General features: G+C 42.8%; 1 protein-coding gene across 1 annotated transcript; it reads left to right on the forward strand.

The window, feature by feature from the left end:
• Positions 1 to 3,155: 3,155 nt before the first annotated feature.
• On the forward strand, positions 3,156 to 8,549 carry LOC106563068 (alpha-2B adrenergic receptor). The gene has a single exon (XM_014128292.3). The coding sequence runs from the start codon at positions 4,812 to 4,814 to the stop codon at positions 6,459 to 6,461; it is 1,650 nt and encodes a 549-aa protein (XP_013983767.1). The 5' UTR covers positions 3,156 to 4,811; the 3' UTR covers positions 6,462 to 8,549.
• The last annotated feature ends 10,167 nt before the right edge of the window (positions 8,550 to 18,716 follow it).

Below are 18,716 nucleotides of genomic sequence, written 5' to 3' on the forward strand. Positions count from 1 at the left end.
GCGTTCAAGGTCGAATTGCTGCAAAGAAACAACTACTAAAGTATACCAATAAGAAGAGACTTGCTTGGCCCAAGAAACACGAGCAATGTGACCGTTGGTCTGATGAGTCCAAAGTTGAGATATTTGGTTCCAACTGCCGTGTCTTTGTGAGACGCAGAGTAGGTGAACTGATGACCTCTGCATGTGTAGTTCCTACCGTGAAGCATGGAGGAGGAGGTGTGATTGTGCTTTGCTAGTGTCACTGTCAGTGATGTATTTAGAATTCAAGGCAGACTTAACCAGCATTGCTACCACAGCATTCTGCAGCGATCTGCCCTCCCATCTGGTTTGCGCATAGTGGGACTATCAATTGTTTTTCAACAGGACAATGACCCAACACACCTCCAGGCTGTGTAAAGGCTATTTGACCAAGAAGGAGAGTGATGGAGTGCTGCATCACCTGAACTCAAGCCAGTTCAGATGGTTTGGGATGAGTTGGACCTCAGAGTGAAGAAAAAGTAGCCAACAAGTGCTCAGCAAATGTGGGAACTCCTTCAAGACTGTTGGAAAAGCAAAGCTGTCATCAAGGCAAAGGGTGGCTACTTATATTTTGATTTGTTTAACACTTTTTTGGGTTATTTCATGATTCCATATGTGTTATTTCATTGTTTTGATGTCTTCACTATAATTGTACAATGTAGAAAAATACTAGAATGGGTAGGTGTCCAAACTTTTACTGTTACTAAAATACTATACTAATATATATGCAGTTGAAGTCGGAAGTGTACATTTACATTACATTTACGTCATTTAGCAGACGCTCTTATCCAGTTTACATACACTTAGGTTGGAGTCATTACAACTCCTTTTTCAACCACTTCACAAAATTTTTGTTAACAACTAAAGTTTTGGCAAGTCGGTTAGGACATCTACTTTGTGCATGACACAAGTAATTTTCCAACAATTTTTTACAGACAGATTATTTCACTTAAAATTCACTGTATAAACAATTCCAGTGGGTCAGAAGTTTACATATACTAAGTTGACTGTGCCTTTAAACAGCTTGGAAAATTCCAGAAACGATGTCATGGCTTTAGAAGCTTCTGACAGGCTAATTGACATCATTTGAGTCAATTGGAGGTCGACCTGTGGATGTATTTCACAGCCTACCTTCAAACTCAGTGCCTCTTTGCTTGATATCATGGGAAAATCTAAAGAAATCAGCCAAGACCTCAGAAAAATAATTGTAGACCTCCACAAGTCTGGTTCATTCTTGGGTGCAATTTCCAAATGCCTGAAGGTACCACGTTCATCTTTACAAACAATAGTACATAAGTATAAACACCATGGGACCACGCAGCATTCATACTGCTCAGGAAGGAGAAGTGTTCTGTCTCCTAGAGATGAGCGTACTTTGGTGAGAAAAGTGCAAATCAATCCCAGAACAACAGCAAAGGACCTTGTGAAGATGCTGGAGGAAAAAGTTACAAAAGTATCTATATCCACTGCTCCAAAACTGCCATAGAAAAGCCAGACTATGGTTTGCAACTGCACATGGGGACAAAGTTCATACTTTTTGGAGAAATGTCCTCTGGTCTGATGAAACAAAAATAGAACTGTTTGGCCATAATGACCATCGTTATGTTTGGAGGAAAAAGGGGGAGGCTTGCAAGCCGAAGACCACCATCCCAACCGTGAAGCACGGGGGTGGCAGCATCATGTTGTGGAGGTGCTTTGCTGCAGGAGGGACTGGTGCACTTCACAAAAGAGATGGCATCATGAGGAGGAAAATTATGTGGATATATTGAAGCAACATCTCAAGACATAAGTCAGGAAGTTAAATCTTGGTCACAAATGGGTCTTCCAAATGCACAATGACCCCAAGAAATGTATGCATTCACTACTGTAAGTCGCTCTGGATAAGAGCGTCTGCTAAATGACTAAAATGTAAATGTGAAAAATGTTCACCTGCGGGATCTTCTGAGACCAGCCACCTGGACAGCTGATGAAACTGAGGAGTATTTCTGTCTGTAATAAAGCCCTTTTGTGTGGAAAAACTAATTCTGATTGGCTGGGCCTGGCTACCCAGTGGGTGGGCCTGGCTCCCAAGTGGGTGGGCCCATCCCCACCCATGGCTGCGCTCCTGCCCAGTCATGTGAAATCCACAGATTAGGGCCTAGTTTATTTATTTCAAGTGACGGCTTTCCTTAACTGTAACTCAGTATAATACTTGAAATTGTTGCATTTTGCATTTTTGCTCAGTATAGTTTTAACCATGTTTTGAGGCTATACAGTGTTTGTTTACATTACTGACAAACATTGGAGTAAAACAAATGTATATCTTGGGCTCTGATGGGGTACGACAGTTGAACTAATCTCATGAGGCATTTACACGTTTTTATTGCTTAAGAATCTATGGGCATACTGTTTATCATTAACTTCTAAGTCTAAAAATGTATGTAGCAACTAAGGAATTTAGCTTTAAAGTCCATGGGAATCCCACGTCTTCCACCCTGTCTCTCAGGCTGCAGGAGCCTGCTGTCACCACTAGGAGACAGAGGAGCACCAGCCTGAAAATGGACTGAAGGAAAGCTGAACAGCTGATTTGGGGACCTTGTAGAAGGTTCAGATGGACTGTATTTAGCATAATATCCTATATTATTCTCAGCCATTGGGAAATTTGAGGAGAGGATAGACCGGATGTAGAATTTGGGACAACAATTTTTGTATAATCAAAATTATTTTTACATTGTTAGCCATTATAATTTTGTCCCTTTGGTGAAATGTAGCATGGCCATGTCTTCATGCTTCATAATTAAGAAGTTGCTCGGCACTACACTGTATCATTGAATATAATCCATCCTTACCTGAGACCTTGTGTGTGAGTTTTCTGTCAGTTGCTCATTTCCTGGTCCAGTAAAGACGCTAGGTGGTTTTGGGTGTTTGCTGGGTTTGACGAATGGTTCTGTCTGCCCTCTACTCTCTGCCCATCACACGCACACACACACGCACTCTTCTCTGTCTCAGAGAGAAATGAGGAAGACAGGAGAGGCGATGTTTTTTCTCAAGCCCTCTACCCTCCAGTGGAGGCTGCTGAGGGGAGGACGGCTCATAATAATGGCTGGAACGGAATCAAACACATGTTTGATACTATTCCATTTCCATCCATTATTATGAGCCTTCCTCCTCTCAGCAGCCTCCACTGCTGCCATCCCATCTAAAACCACTCTACCAGCCAGATCAACACAGCTATCACACCTCTACACCTCAACAGGCTGTGTCGAACTGGTTGCATTGGCATCGTAGGCGTGTGTGTATAGCGTGTGTTTGTGTAGAGTGTATGTCTCGGTGATGGTCACAGGGTCCACTGCCTGACGCTGCGTGACATCATTCCTGTTAGACGGGCGGAGATCGAGGCGCGGTTATTAACCCGGCTCGGGCAGTTAACGGGGCTCAGTTGGACGGGGCACGAAGCCGGTGCGTCTTTGTGAAAGAAAAAGTAACATCAAACTGGATACGCAAGAGATGCTCATTATTCAACCACTATTGAAGGAAAAATGAAGTTGATTGAGAAATAAGTGCGTCTTTATTGTTATCGGTGCGTCATTGATAGAAAGTGTTGGTCGAGTTGCGCATAATCAAAGACCGGGAAAAAAAGAGAGGAATAATTCAGTATAATGGGGATACATATGATTACATTATCATCATGTAATCAGTAAGGTGTTGTCATTACACTTTTTATTCCAGTCTTTCACAGCGCTCAGAGGAACTATAAAGCATAGCCCTATACCCTATATCAAACAATCGAAAGATCAAGGAATATGTTTTTTTCTCTCTCCCTACAATTGAATTAACTGATCTAATGTTTGTGGCTGAGGTCTTCTCGGACCCATCCCTTATCTTTTGACGATGACGGCTCAGTGCGGGTCTCGTTTCGGCACCTAGTCCTTTTGGACAGATGGAAGCTGAGGAGCGCAGATTGTTGGGTGACTTTTTACATCTTCAAACTGTCTCTAATGCGTGATATGGTTACACTACGAATGTGAATGAATAGCAACTTTTTAAAAGGCATTTCATCAGCCCAAGTATCATTCCATGCGTCTCTGCGTCCTGGTGCGCTTCATTGCGCTGGTGAGATTCGGGGAGTGTTCCGATTTCATGGTAGGCTATAATTAAGGACGTTTTACTTCAGTGAATTTAATTTAAATAGAACACGGTCTATGGATTGCCTGAAGGACTTTTACTGCTTCAAGCACTACGTTTGGATGACACATTTTTTCTAACGCTTGTTCAAGCAATTTAGTAATTTTCCCCAGAAGAATAACTATCCAAGCATCAGCGGTGTGTGTGTGTTTGTTAATAGATACTTAGTAATTTCTATTGACTGATTGAATGAGATTAACGAAGTAATTATTTATTTGAATATCCAATAAAGATTTAGTGGATATATCCGCACCTGGATGTTGAAAGAGACATGATAGAGAAAGTGCGTGACTGGAGGAGCAAAATTATATTTTCACACTGGCAAAGTTGTTAGTCTCGGTGATGCCCTAGGCAAAGCGGTACAATCTTTTTTCTCTCTCTCATTTTAATTCAATCATCTAGTGCGTAAAGTTCTAAGTGGACGCCTCTTGAGCCCAACAGCCATGTCTCTGTTTCTGCGTCAGAGCCCCTCCATTTGCTGCACTCTCACTGGACAACAAGTCTTCCTCAAGGGATTAAGCTAGCAGATAACAGAAACCTATCTCTTCTTTCGCCTTCACTCACTCTAAACAGAATTCACTGTCCCTGTGAGTTTCTGAGTTTTCTCCAAAATTCTAGCTTCAGCTGGCATGGCCATGGCCATGACCCCAGATATTACATGCTTGTCAGGGCCAGGGGTGAACCTGAACATCAGCTTCACCTCCGGCCCCACCCCCTGCAACCAGACAGTACTGCGAACCCCACCCTATTCCCCAGAGGCCACTGCGTTGTTCGCCACCGCGATCACCCTCATGATGATCCTCACCATCGTGGGCAACATCCTGGTCATCATCGCCGTACTGACCTCGCGCTCGCTCCGCGGCCCACAGAACCTCTTCCTGGTCTCGCTGGCCGCAGCCGACATCCTGGTGGCTACCCTCATCATCCCCTTCTCACTGGCCAATGAGCTTCAGGGATACTGGGCGTTCCGTTCACTGTGGTGTGAGATCTACCTGGCGTTGGACGTCCTCTTCTGCACGTCCTCCATCGCTCACCTCTGTGCCATCTCTTTGGACCGCTACCTGTCCATCTCCCGGCCCGTGTCCTATGGCGCCCAACGGACCCCCGCACGCATCAAGGCGGCCATCGTGGTGGTCTGGCTTCTCTCGGCTGCCATCTCCTTCCCTCCCCTCCTCTCCCTGGATAAGAGTGAGGGAGGGGTGGAGGTGTGTGAGCTGAACAACGAGCGTTGGTATATTCTCTACTCCACAATCGGCTCATTCTTCGCCCCGTGTCTCATCATGATCGGGGTTTACATCAGGATCTACCAGATCGCCAAGCAACACACAAGATGTCCGCCAGGGGAAAAACCCAACCCTAACAAAACTCCCGACAAAGCGTCTAGCAACACAACAGCCCACGCACCTGGACCTGTCATTAACCCCCAGCCCAAGCCTCTCAGCCAACTACAGCACAACAGAGGGGATGGAGGGAAAGCAGACGGACAATCCAAGGATGCCGTACCTTCGAAGAGTCTCCCTGTCTCCTCCCCCTCGTCTCCTCCTCCCCAGAGCGAGACCCAGGCCAAGACCCCTACCGGTCCACAGATTGAACCACAACTCCAGACCCAGCCTTCTTCACCAAACTCTCTCCCCACCTCACCCCAGCCTCCCTCACCCACCATAGCTCTCTCCCCCACACTCCCCCTTGCAGTCAGCCAACCTGAGGAGACCCACAGACAGGGTGAGAGACAGGAGGAGAGACAGAGAAACACCACCAATGATGACAGCTTCAGCTCTGGCTCCGAGGCAGAGGCAGAGATGAGTGGAAAAGGAAAGGGAGGGGGAGGGAACGGGATAGTTAAGAATAATGGAGGGTCAAAGCATGGAGGTGCAGGGTTAAAAATTCAACCTCTCTCTTCTCTGACCTCTCACAAGTTCAAAAAGACTGTTGCCACACCCATCAGCACAGAGCTGGCCTCTGACAGGCCAGGCAAGGCCCAAGCCACGCCAATGTCTCGGCGCAAGGCCATGGTGAACCGCGAGAAGCGCTTCACGTTTGTCCTGGCTGTGGTAATCGGTGTGTTTGTCATCTGTTGGTTCCCTTTCTTCTTCTCCTACTCGCTGAAGGCCATCTGTCCTAAGACCTGCTCTCTCCCTGATCCCCTCTTCAAGTTCTTCTTCTGGATTGGCTACTGCAACTCCTGTCTGAACCCTGTCATATACACCATCTTCAACCAGGACTTCAGGAAGGCCTTCAAGAAGATCCTCTGTAGGGACACCAAGGGGACAAACGTCTAGAGTGGATACTGTGTAGGGACACCTTCTTTTAGAGTATATACTGTGTAAGGACACTAAGGACAATGACTTCTAGAGTGGATATACTGTAAGGATAGCTTTTTGCTTTCTTGTGTAAGAAACCACAGACAATCTGCTGAGTCCGTCCTTTGCTGAACATTCTGTTAGATCAGATAACAAAAGGCTGAATTATGGAATGCTGGAGTAGATCAAGATGCTCTGATGTTCCCATTGGGGGCAGTGGGAGAGGAGGGACGCAATATACCTGAAAAAAATAACTCTGTTACAGCTTGTTTAGTGATCGGAACAAAACAGGGCCATCAGCCATGAGGACATGTTGCTCAAATTACATTGTAAACTGGGTGGTTCGAACTCTGAATGCTGATTGGCTGACAGCCGTGGTATATCACGAGTATGACAAAACATTTATTTGTACTGCTGTACGTTGGTAACCAGTTTATAATAGCAATAAGGCACCTTAGGGGTTTGTGATATATCGCCAATATACCACGGCTAAGGGCTGTATCCAGGCACTCCGCGTTGCGTCTTGCATAAGAACAGCCTTTAGCCATGGCATATCGGCCATATACCGAACCTCCTCGTGCCTTATTGCTTAAGTATATCACTGCTTGCATCGTTCCTGTCTATAAGCAAACCAAGGCTGCTCTCTGCTGAATACTTTGGCTGTCTGTATAACTGGATTCCCACAGCCATTACCTCTAGCCTTGTGACTGGCCACGATGAACTACAAGGACGCAGTATCAGGAGAGTGTTCTTAGACATTACCAGGTACTGTCCACTGCAAGGACACAGATTGGGCAGGAGAATGTTTGGTAGAACGTGTGCAGTAGAATGTGTTCCTGGGGTTCTCTGTGTTCAAGAATTTGTAGTGTGTGAAGGGAGGACAGACAGACAAAGAACATTACATCCTTTACACCAGGGTTTCCCAAACTCGGTCCTCGGGACCTCAAGGGGTGCAGGTTTTGTTTTTTTGCCCTATCACTACACAGCTGATTCAAGTCATCAACTAATCATCAAGCTTTGATAATTTGAATCAGCTGTGTAGTGTTAGGGCAAAAACCAAAATGTGCACCGCTTGGGGTCCCGAGGACCGAGTTTGGGAAACGTTGCTTTACACCTTGGATGATGACTGGCCTCTGTCGTAAACTCATACACTGTGACGGACATGTTTTATAGGGGACAACCCAGCTGTATTTGTGTCTTGTTTTCAGTATCAGAAATGCACCTTTATGTTTTAATATAAGTATGAAATTAATGTAAACACATGAAAAGTGAAATATGGGTTTTTGATATGACCAAGGCCTCAGTAATGTAATATGTTGGGTTTAGAGCGGGTCTGCAGTAGTAGTTATTAAATACTGTGTGTGTGTGTGTGTGTGTGTTTGTTGTGTGATGGCCTACGGGTTTTACTGGAACAGAGGAAATCACTAATGGTGTTTTTTTATATCTGAGATAAAGATGAGAGCATGAGGAACTCACAAGACCACACACACACACAAACACACACTCTCTCCATCTCCCTCTCGGTCTCTCTAGCCTGAGGTGTGTGTTCTGTGTTGTGATGTATGGAGATTCCTCTCCTCTCAATATTCCCTGTGGAGTTAACCACCACCCAGAGCAATGAGGAGGAGAGTATCCTCTGCTGTGATCCCAGGAACATTCTACCTCCTCTGGGAAAAGCATGGTAGCGCTGTGCACACCTCGGGCTACAACGAGAAAACCGGAACGGGAATACTACAGCAGGATAAAATGTAATAGCTATTCTGTGAAATGGATGAAAGACGCAAAACAGACTCTATTGCCCAGGCACTACCTGGAGACAAGACAATGCTGAGTCCTCTCTCTCTCTGTGTGTGTGTTTGTGTGTGTGTGGTTGCATGTTTTACAGAATGCATGCCTATGAATGCATATTCTCAAATTCCGTGTGAACCAACAAACCCATAATAATATCTTTATTTATGTGCTTTTCATAATGTCCTTGACTGAACAGGCTGGTGTATTGCACAAAATTCAATAAATAAAACATCTACGGTATTTACAGTGCATTTGGAAAGTATTCAGACCCCTTGACTTTTTCCACATTGTTACATTACAGCCTTGTTCTGAAATGGATAAAAAAAACATATTTTCCCTCATCAATCCAAACACAATACCCCATAATGACAAAGCAAAAAAAAACATATTAAAGATAAAACACTTAAATATCACATTATTCAGACCATTTAGTCAGTACTTTGTTGAAGCACCTTTGGCAGCGATTACAGCCTCAAATCTTCTTGGGTATGACGCTACAAGCTTTGCACACCTGTATTTGGGGAGTTTCTCCCATTCTTCTCTGCAGATCCTCTCAAGCTCTGTCAGGTTGGATGGGGAGCATCGCTGCACAGCTATTTTCAGTTCTCTCCAGAGATATTAGATCGGGTTCAAGTCCGGGCTCTGGCTGGGCCACTCAACGACATTCAGAGATTTGTCCCGAAGCCACTCCTGCGTTGTCTTGGCTGTGTGCCTAGGGTCATTGTCCTGTTGGAAGGTGAACTTCGCCCTATTCTGAGGTCCTGAGTGCTCTGGAGCAAGTTCTCATGAAGGATCTCTCTGTACTTTGCCCCGTTAATCTTTCCCTCGATCCTGACTTGTCCTCTGTCGTGACTTTACATTCATTAATCTTATGACTGTTATTTATCTAATCAACTAACTGTTTAATTGTTACCCGATTAAATGAATCATGTAACAATTAGGAATTTGGGGCACAACAAGAGTGGTTGTTTAAAGAGTTACCATCTCCAGAATTAAACTCTAAAGGTCTTTACCTATCACATCCATAAAAAAGTCAATGTATTAATCATAACCTCGTCTCATATCATCATTCTGAACAGTCGTAACCTCCTGCATCTTCAAAAAACCCAGCCTTACTTATGATTCAGTACTACACAAATAGGTGTAAGTATTTATTTACTAGCTAACTAAATGATAACACAGAATACACATACACACTTAATACATTAGGAAAAGGTCCCTAGCGGACTGACACAATATGGTGGCTTTTTACACAATGACATGGAGTGGGAGAGAGAGAAAGAGCGAGAGAAAGAGACACTTTATCGTTGATACATTTTAGAAACTATTCTCACAGTAATCATAGACTTTGCACACGAAGTGCCGCTCATTTGGAGTAAGAAATCATGAATGTATTTACATTTAAATGCCTTTGTTCGAAGTGGATCTCTGTCGGAACCAGCCCTCCATAGGAAGGGTGAAGGGCCTTTCAGCAGTACGCTCGTAAGGCTCTGATTGTCCGAAAGGGATCCGGACCCGTCTTTCCTACTGCTGCTCACTCTGTATGATGCTCCTTTGAAGAAAGGCTAGCCAACCATTTCGATGGTTCCCATTGGATGATGAGAGTAGCGTACTACGGTGATTTGAGAAGAGTAGTCGAGTGGTCCCACTTAAATTCACTTCTCTAGATACTTTTCTTAGGACAGCTGTACCAGCGATTGTCTAAGAGGGGAGTTTTCTTCTCCATCTTGTGTTGGTATTCAGGCTTCGAACCACTTTACATGTGCAGCTGCAGCTTGGCGATGTTCTGGTCTAGGAGGTGAGTTTATTTCTTCACCTCGTGTTGAGGTTCAAAGTTCCAACCATTTTAAATGTGTAGCTCCCGCTTCATGCTTTTCTGGTCTCCATGTTCATTTTTTACCAATCCTTTTATGCACTCTGGTTGAAAGGGATGGCTCAGTCAGGTTGACATGCTCTCTGACCTCCCTCGGGGCGTGGCTACTTACTGTGCAAAGTTTATAGGAGACAAATTCCCTTATGGCTTCTAAAGTCACATTCATATCTTAACAAAAATACTTTCCTAATTTTCCATATTTAATATACAGTGGTTGCTCAACTAAAAGTTTTGAGATTATGCTGCGGGACTTAGAGGTCATTTGTGGTTTAGTACGGTACCCTGCGTCACTGCGTCACTGCTCCAGACCAGTGCAAGGGGGAGTTAGAGCACTGATTATGTTTACTGGAAAATACTATTTTAAAATGAATGGAAAAGGCAATGAGATTTTTATTTTCACTGAATCTCCGTTTTGAGTATTAGGATTATTTTTGCTCTTACTGTAGTACTGTAGCCTACTCCCGACTGGTCACGTTGTACAGCTGTCACGGATCCCTCCGGAACATTCATTACGCACACCTGTTCCATATTCCCACTGATTAGTACTTGTATAAGTGTGCCCTTTGGCTTCCATTGGGCTGTCGATTATTGTTATAATGTCCATTGGTGCGTGTGAGTACCTGTGCTGTGTTTTGGCTTTCGTGCCTTTGTGGATTACGCAGATGATTACGGGTCTCGTCCCGTGTGTTTATCATTGTGCACATGTTATTTATTCAAGGTACTCCTCGCTATTTTGTTTTGGGTTTCTACCCTGTGTTTTGTTACGTGTTTGTTTGGTCTTCGTCCCTGTGCCATTACATGGCACGCCGTCATTTGGGCTTAATAAAAACCCAATTACGCATTCCTGCGCCTGTCTCCCGAATCATTCATACCAACGTGACAACAGCGCCATTATGGGCTATTAGCAGGACAATAGATACTTTGTGCAAGGCAATTGATCAGCATTAAAAACTTTGCAGATGGGGCCTCCCGAGTGGCGCTGCAGTCTAAGACACTGCATCGCAGTGCATACTGCGTTGCTACAGATTCTGGTTTGATACCCATGCTAGCCACGACGGGAGACCTATGAGGCGACGGTGGGCTTTTGGTTTCTCCAAAATATCGTTATTTTTTAACCTCTCTAGGCTAAGCGGGACGAATTCGTCCCACCTACGTAACAGCCACTGCTATCCTGTGGCGCGATTTTCAAAACCTTAAAAATCCTATTACTTCAATTTCTCAAACATATGACTATTTTACAGCCATTTAAAGACAAGACTCTCGTTAATCTAACCACACTGTCCGATTTCAAAAAGGCTTTACAACGAAAGCAAAACATTAGATTATGTCAGCAGAGTACCAAGCCAGAAATAATCAGACACCCATTTTTCAAGCCAGCATATAATGTCACCAAAACCCAGAAGACAGCTAAATGCAGCACTCACCTTTGATGATCTTCATCAGATGACAACCCTAGGACATTATGTTATACAATACATGCATGTTTTGTTCAATCAAGTTCATATTTATATCAAAAACCAGCTTTTTACTTTAGCATGTGACGTTCAGAACTAGCATACCCCCCGCAAACTTCCGGGGAATTCGCTAACATTTTACTAAATTACTCACGATAAACGTTCACAAAAAGCATAACAATTATTTTAAGAATTATAGATACAGACCTCCTCTATGCACTCGATATGTCCGATTTTAAAATAGCTTTTTGGTGAAAGCACATTTTGCAATATTCTAAGTACATAGCCCAGGCATCACGGGCTCGCTATTTAGACACCCGGCAAGTTTAGCACTCACCATAATCATATTTACTATTATAAAAGTTTCATTACCTTTTGTTGTCTTCGTCAGAATACACACCCAGGACTGCTACTTCAATAACAAATGTTGGTTTGGTCCAAAATAATCCATCGTTATATCCGAATAGCGGCGTTTTGTTCGTGCGTTCCAGACACTATCCGAAATAGTAAAGAAGTGTCACGCGCATGGCGCAATTCGTGACAATAAAATTCTAAGTATTCCATTACCGTACTTCGAAGCATGTCAACCGCTGTTTAAAATCAATTTTTACGACATTTTTCTCGTAGAAAAGCGATAATATTCCGACAGGGAATCTCCTTTTCGGCAAACAGAGGAAAAAATCCCAAAGGCGGGGGCGGTCGGGGTCACGCGCATAAGCTAGTGTCTCTTGATCGGCCACTTGAGAAAGGCGATAATGTGTTTCAGCCTGGGGCTGGAATGACGACATTCTGTTTTTTCCCGGGCTCTGAGTGCCTATGGACGACGTGGGAAGTGTCACGTTAGAGCAGAGATCCTTAGTAAATGATAGAGATGGAAAAGAAGTTCAACAAATGGTCAGACAGGCCACTTCCTGTAAAGGAATCTCTCAGGTTTTGACCTGCCATTTGAGTTCTGTTATACTCACAGACACCATTCAAACAGTTTTAGAAAATTTAGGGTGTTTTCTATCCATATGTAATAAGTATATGCATATTCTAGTTACTGGGTAGGAGTGGTAACCAGATTAAATCGGGTATGTTTTTTATCCAGCCGTGTCAATGCTGCCCCCTAGCCCTAACAGGTTAAACAAGGACTTGAAAATGAGATCGTGAACTCCGCAAACAACGTTTTCAGTCCGAGAACGAGAATGGTAAATGCATCAGTGCATTTTCTTTTGAAAAAAATGTATATAGCCTATCGATGTGTAGGCATACTGTGTAATAAAATCGATTTTGTGTGCTAAAAACATGAATGTGTTTTTGCAAAGCATACTGTGCAACCATGCCGACAACCATCCGTGGAGATCAGTGGACAAAGGGCTGGACAACGGGCCGCACCGAAAAAACGCGTGGTTCCATAGAATACCAACTAGGACGGATCCTGAGGCAAATGTGGCTTCTTCATCAACCTCTTTATGCTTTCGTTAATAAAATAATGGTACAAATGCTCTCGCCAGCTTTGATCCATGCCTGGGCCTGCAGGAAGCAAATTTCTTTGTTTGTCAGACGAATCATTGGGTCGAAACTACAGAGCAGTACAAAACAATTTGCAATGTATTTGATGCTTAAGTACTCTAAAGTGTTACATTTCTAACTCAAGACATCATGCAACTGCAAAATGTCGGAGAGCCATATAGACTGCAAAGTAGTTGGGAAGAGATTCCGTGGCACATGGTTTAATGAATTGACACGCAACTCTTCATAGCCCAGCTGCTGTAGATGTGAAATCCCCCAATTTGGTTTGGGTCATTGTCTGCATTTGGAGAAGAAAAAAATACATTTAGCCTAACAGCCAACATTAGGTATAATACTAGAAACATACATGTAAATAGGCCTAAACATAACAAAATATTGCTAAAATCCTACCTTGAAATAAATGATGTGGTCCCAGAAACTCCTCTCTGACATATGGTCCAGCATATCTCTTGATGATTTCTTCCTCAAAGATATCTCGAGCCATGGTACCTGAAAAAGGAGGCAACAGTGAATTATTGTGGAACACATAGCTGTCTGTGAGGTGTAGGCTACAATATTTAATGTACCTTTTGCTTTGTAAATAGCTAAACTTACCATCAAAAATCAAATATGAGCCTAGTCCCTGGTGAGAAATTGCCCCCCGCACATGGAGTTTGAGGGGATGCTTGGGACTCGGCTTGCTTGATCTTCTTCCTTTTTTCTGTAGCAATTTTGATGGGCTTTGCCGAGCGCATCTTCATCCATTAGTGAGTCGATCGCTTGAATTGTATTCCATTTCCAGCAAAACTATGTAAAAATGTGCAGCATACAGTAAAAACCAGCTGTAAATTTATTTAAGCATTATTCTTTTAGCATTATTAGGCCTACATTACAGTATTGTAGCCTACTGTACCTGTTCATTTTCCCAGACATTCGCGTTCGGCATAACACAGGCATCTGATGATAGTGTTTGCGAATAGCGCTGTCTGTGACCAAAATCCCTAAGTCTACCAGTATTTTTGAAATGTCTCCAGTATATTTTCCATTCCTCCTGAAAGCCCTAATCAGCTCACTTAAATTAATAGAGATCCTGGTCATGGTGCTACAGTATGTCGTTACAGCATAATCAAAGTGAGGACAATCAGCAATCTGCTGTATACTTATGGCCTATTATAACCTGAAAGTCCCACCTTTCATTGCCCCAAACTCCACCCTTTACAGCAGAAAGAGAAACATTATCTGAGGGCAGAGATACGGGCGACAGCTGATGCATTGGTCCAGAGCCAGGTGGTATTGGAGGACAGTCACTTGTTTGGCCGGTGTAGACCGTCATTGTAAATAAGAATTTGTTCTTAACTGACTTGCCTAGTTTAATAAAGGTCACGTTGTACAGTGACAATGAAATCATCTCCAAAATATAGTTATTTTTTAAACAAGCCATAGAAAGTTGGTTGCAATTTCAGTTTAATCCACCAGAAAAGAGAGAACAAAATAAAATATACAGTTGAAGTCGGAAGTTTACATAAACTTAGGTTGGAGTCATTACAACTCATTTTTCAACCACTCCACAAATTTCTTGTTAACCTTTATGGGCTAGGTGGGACGCTTGCGTCCCACCTACTCAACAGCCAGTTGAATCCTGTGGCGCGTTATTCAAATACCTTAGAAATGCTATTACTTCAATTTTTAAAAAATATGACTATTTTACACCATTTTAAAGATAAGACTCTCGTTAATTTAACCACACTGTCCGATTTCAAAAAGGCTTTACAACGAAAGCAAAACATTAGATTATGTCAGCAGAGTACCCAGCCAGAAATAATCAGACACCCATTTTTCAAGCTAGCATATAATGTCAAATAAATCCAAACCACAGCTAAATGTAGCACTAACCTTTGATGATCTTCATCAGGTGACAACCCTAGGACATTACGTTATACAATACATGCATGTTTTGTTCAATCAAGTTCATATTTATATCAAAAACCAGCTTTTTACATTAGCATGTGACTAGCATGTGACTAGCATTCCCACCGAACACTTCCGGTGAATTTACTAAATTACTCACGATAAACGTTCACAAAAAACATAACAATTATTTTAAGAATTATAGATACAGAACTCCTCTATGCACTCGATATGTCCGATTTTAAAATAGCTTTTCGGTGAAAGCACATTTTGCAATATTCTCAGTAGATAGCCCGGCATCACAGGGCTAGCTATTTAGACACCCAGCAAGTTTAGCACTCATCAAAGTCAGATTTACTATAAGAAAAATGTTATTACCTTTGCTGTCTTCGTCAGAATGCACTCCCAGGACTTCTACTTCAATAACAAATGTTGGTTTGGTCCAAAATAATCCATCGTTATATCCAAACAGCGGCGTTTTGTTTGTGCGTTCAAGACACTATCCGAAAGGGTAAATAAGGGTTACGAGCATGGCGCAATTCGTGACAAAAGATTTCTAAATATTCCATTACCGTACTTCGAAGCATGTCAACCGCTGTTTAAAATCAATTTTTATGCCATTTTTCTCATAAAAAAGCGATAATATTCCGACCGGGAATCTGCGTTTAGGTAAACAGACAAAAGAAAAGAAAGCATTCGGTCGACTCGGGCACGCGCCTAAGCGCATAGTACTCTGATCGGCCACTTGCCAAAAGCGATAAAGTGTTTCAGCCAGAGCCTGCCTCGATATCGTTCAGCTTTTTCCCGGGCTCTGAGAGCCTATGGGAGCCGTAGGAAGTGTCATGTTATTGCAAAGATCCTCAGTCTTCAATAAAAAGAGCCAAGATGAAACACAACTTCTCAGACAGGCCACTTCCTGCATGGAATCTTCTCAGGTTTTGGCCTGCCATATGAGTTCTGTTATACTCACAGACACCATTCAAACAGTTTTAGAAACTTTAGGGTGTTTTCTACCCAAAGCCAATACTTATATGCATATTCTAGTTACTGGGCAGGAGTAGTAACCAGATTAAATCGGGTACGTTTTTTATCCGGCTGTGTCAATACTGCCCCCTAGCCCTAACAGGTTAATCATCTAATTGGACTCTTCTATATATGTCCACGGTCTTGGATAAATTGCTATCATGGCATTTTGTCTAATCTGGGGGAAATCCTTCTTAGCGGTGTGTTGCTTAGGGCACTATCCTAAATTGATAACTACATGATAAGTATACAGCTGGAAGGCACTAACTTCAGACAGTCTACAGGGATGACCTATGGACCTCTGGGGAGGAACTGGTGATTAACTTCTTACATCTAGACGTTCCGCTAGCGGAACACCTGCTCCAATATCCAATGATGGGCGAAATACAAACTCCTCGAAAATCCGAAAACTTCAATTTTTCAAACATATGACTATTTTACACCATTTTAAAGACAAGACTCTCCTTTATCTAACCACACTGTCCGATTTCAAAAAGGCTTTACAACGAAAGCAAAACATTAAATTATGTCAGCAGAGTACCCAGCCAGACATAATCAGACACCCATTTTTCAAGCTAGCATATAATGTCACAAAAACCAAAACCCCAGCTAAATGCAGCACTAACCTTTGATGATCTTCATCAGATGACACTCCTAGGACATTATGTTATACAATAAATGCATGTTTTGTTCAATCAAGTACATAATTATATCAAAAACCAGCTTTTTACATTAGCATGTGACGTTCAGAACTAGCATTCCCACCGAACACTTCTGGTGAATTTACTAAATTACTCACGATAAACGTTCACAAAAAACAAAACAATTATTTTAAGAATTATAGATACAGAACTCCTTTATGCAATCGCGGTGTCCGATTTTAAAATAGCTTTTCGGTGAAAGCACATTTTGCAATATTCTCAATAGATAGCTCACCATCACGGGCTAGCTATTTTGACACCCACCAAGTTTGGTACTCACCAAACTCAGATTTACTATAAGAAAAATTGGATTATCTTTGCTGTTCTTCGTCAGAATGCACTCCCAGGACTTCTACTTCAACAACAAATGTTGGTTTCGTTCCAAATAATCCATAGTTATATCCAAATAGCGGCGTTTTGTTCGCGTATCGTGACAAAAAAATTCAAAATATTCCATTACCGTACTTCGAAGCATATCAAACGCTGTTTTTCTCGAAAAAAAGCGATAATATTCCGACCGGGAGACGTCCTTTCCGTTCAAAGACTCAAAATCTAAAATGGACTCTTCATGTGCATGCGCCCCCAGTCTCATTGTTCTCAGATCGACCACTTACCAAATGCGCTACTGTTTTTCAGCCATGGGCTGCAAAGTCATCATTCAACGTTCTGGCGCCTTCTGAGAGCCTATGGGAGCCTTAGAAAATGTCACGTTACAGCAGAGATCCTTTGTTTTGATTAGAGATGACAAAGAAGGCCAAGAAATGGTCAGACAGGGTACTTCCTGTACAGAATCTTCTCAGGTTTTGGCCTGCCATTTGAGTTCTGTTATACTCACAGACACCATTCAAACAGTTGTAGATAACTCGTCATATTTATCTAGTTTTGCGTGTACGTCGTCGTATTTATATTTGTCAGGATACTCTGGAGACAAAGGTGAATAGTGAATTTGGAGAGGGATGTTATCTGGATCTCCTTTCCTGAGGTGTCAACCCCCACAGCAGCTCCCTCCTCCCATTTTCTGTGGGTGAGAGAGAGTCTGGTTACTGCCAAGCTGATCTGACTCATTTGGATCCTTACAGGACAGTTAAAACACCCCTATTCCATGATGCTGAAAAACATATGCCACCACCATGCTTAACCGTAGGGATGGTGCCAGGTTTCCTCCAGACATGACGCTTGGCATTCAGGCCAAAGAGTTACATTTTGGTTTTTATCAGACCAGAGAATCTTGTTTCTCATGGTCTGAGAGTCCTTAAGGTGGCTTTTGGCAAACTCCAAGTGGGCTGTCAGGTGCATTTTACTGATGAGTGGCATCCGTCTGGACACTTTACCATAAAGGCCTGATTGGTGGAGTGCTGCAGAGATGTTGTCATTCTGGAAGGTTCTGCCATCTCCACAGAGGAACTCTAAAGCTCTGTCAGCGTGTTTTTTGGTCCCTTCCCTGACCAAGGTCCTTTTCCCCTGATTGCTCAGTTTGCCCTGGCGAACAGCTGTAGAAAGAGTGGAAGTCCCAAACTTCTTCCATTTAAGAATGATGGAGGACACTGTGTTCTCGGGGACCTTCAATGCTGCAGAAATGTTTTGGTACCCTTCGCCAGATCTGTGCCTCGACACAATCCTGCCTCGGAGCTCTATAGACAATTCCTCATGGCTTGGTTTTGCTTTGACATGCACTGTCAACTGTGGGATCTTATATAGACGGGTGTGTGCCTTTCCAAATCATGTCCAATCAATTGAATTGACCACAGGTGGACTCCAAACAAGTTGTAGAAACATTTCAAAGATGATCAATGGAAACACGATGCACCCTAGCTCAATTTCGAGTCTCATAGCAAAGGGTTTGAATACTTATGTAAATAAGTGATCTGTTTTTTCTTTTTAATAAATGTGCAAAAATGTCTAAAAACCTGTTTTCTCTTTGTCATTGTGGGGTATTGTCTTTAGATCAATGAGGAAAAGTTAATTTAATCCATTTTAGAATAAGGCTGAA

The sequence above is a fragment of the Salmo salar genome, chromosome 11 (assembly GCF_965601325.2).
Source record: "Salmo salar chromosome 11, fSalSal1, whole genome shotgun sequence".
Taxonomy (NCBI): Eukaryota; Metazoa; Chordata; class Actinopteri; order Salmoniformes; family Salmonidae; genus Salmo; species Salmo salar.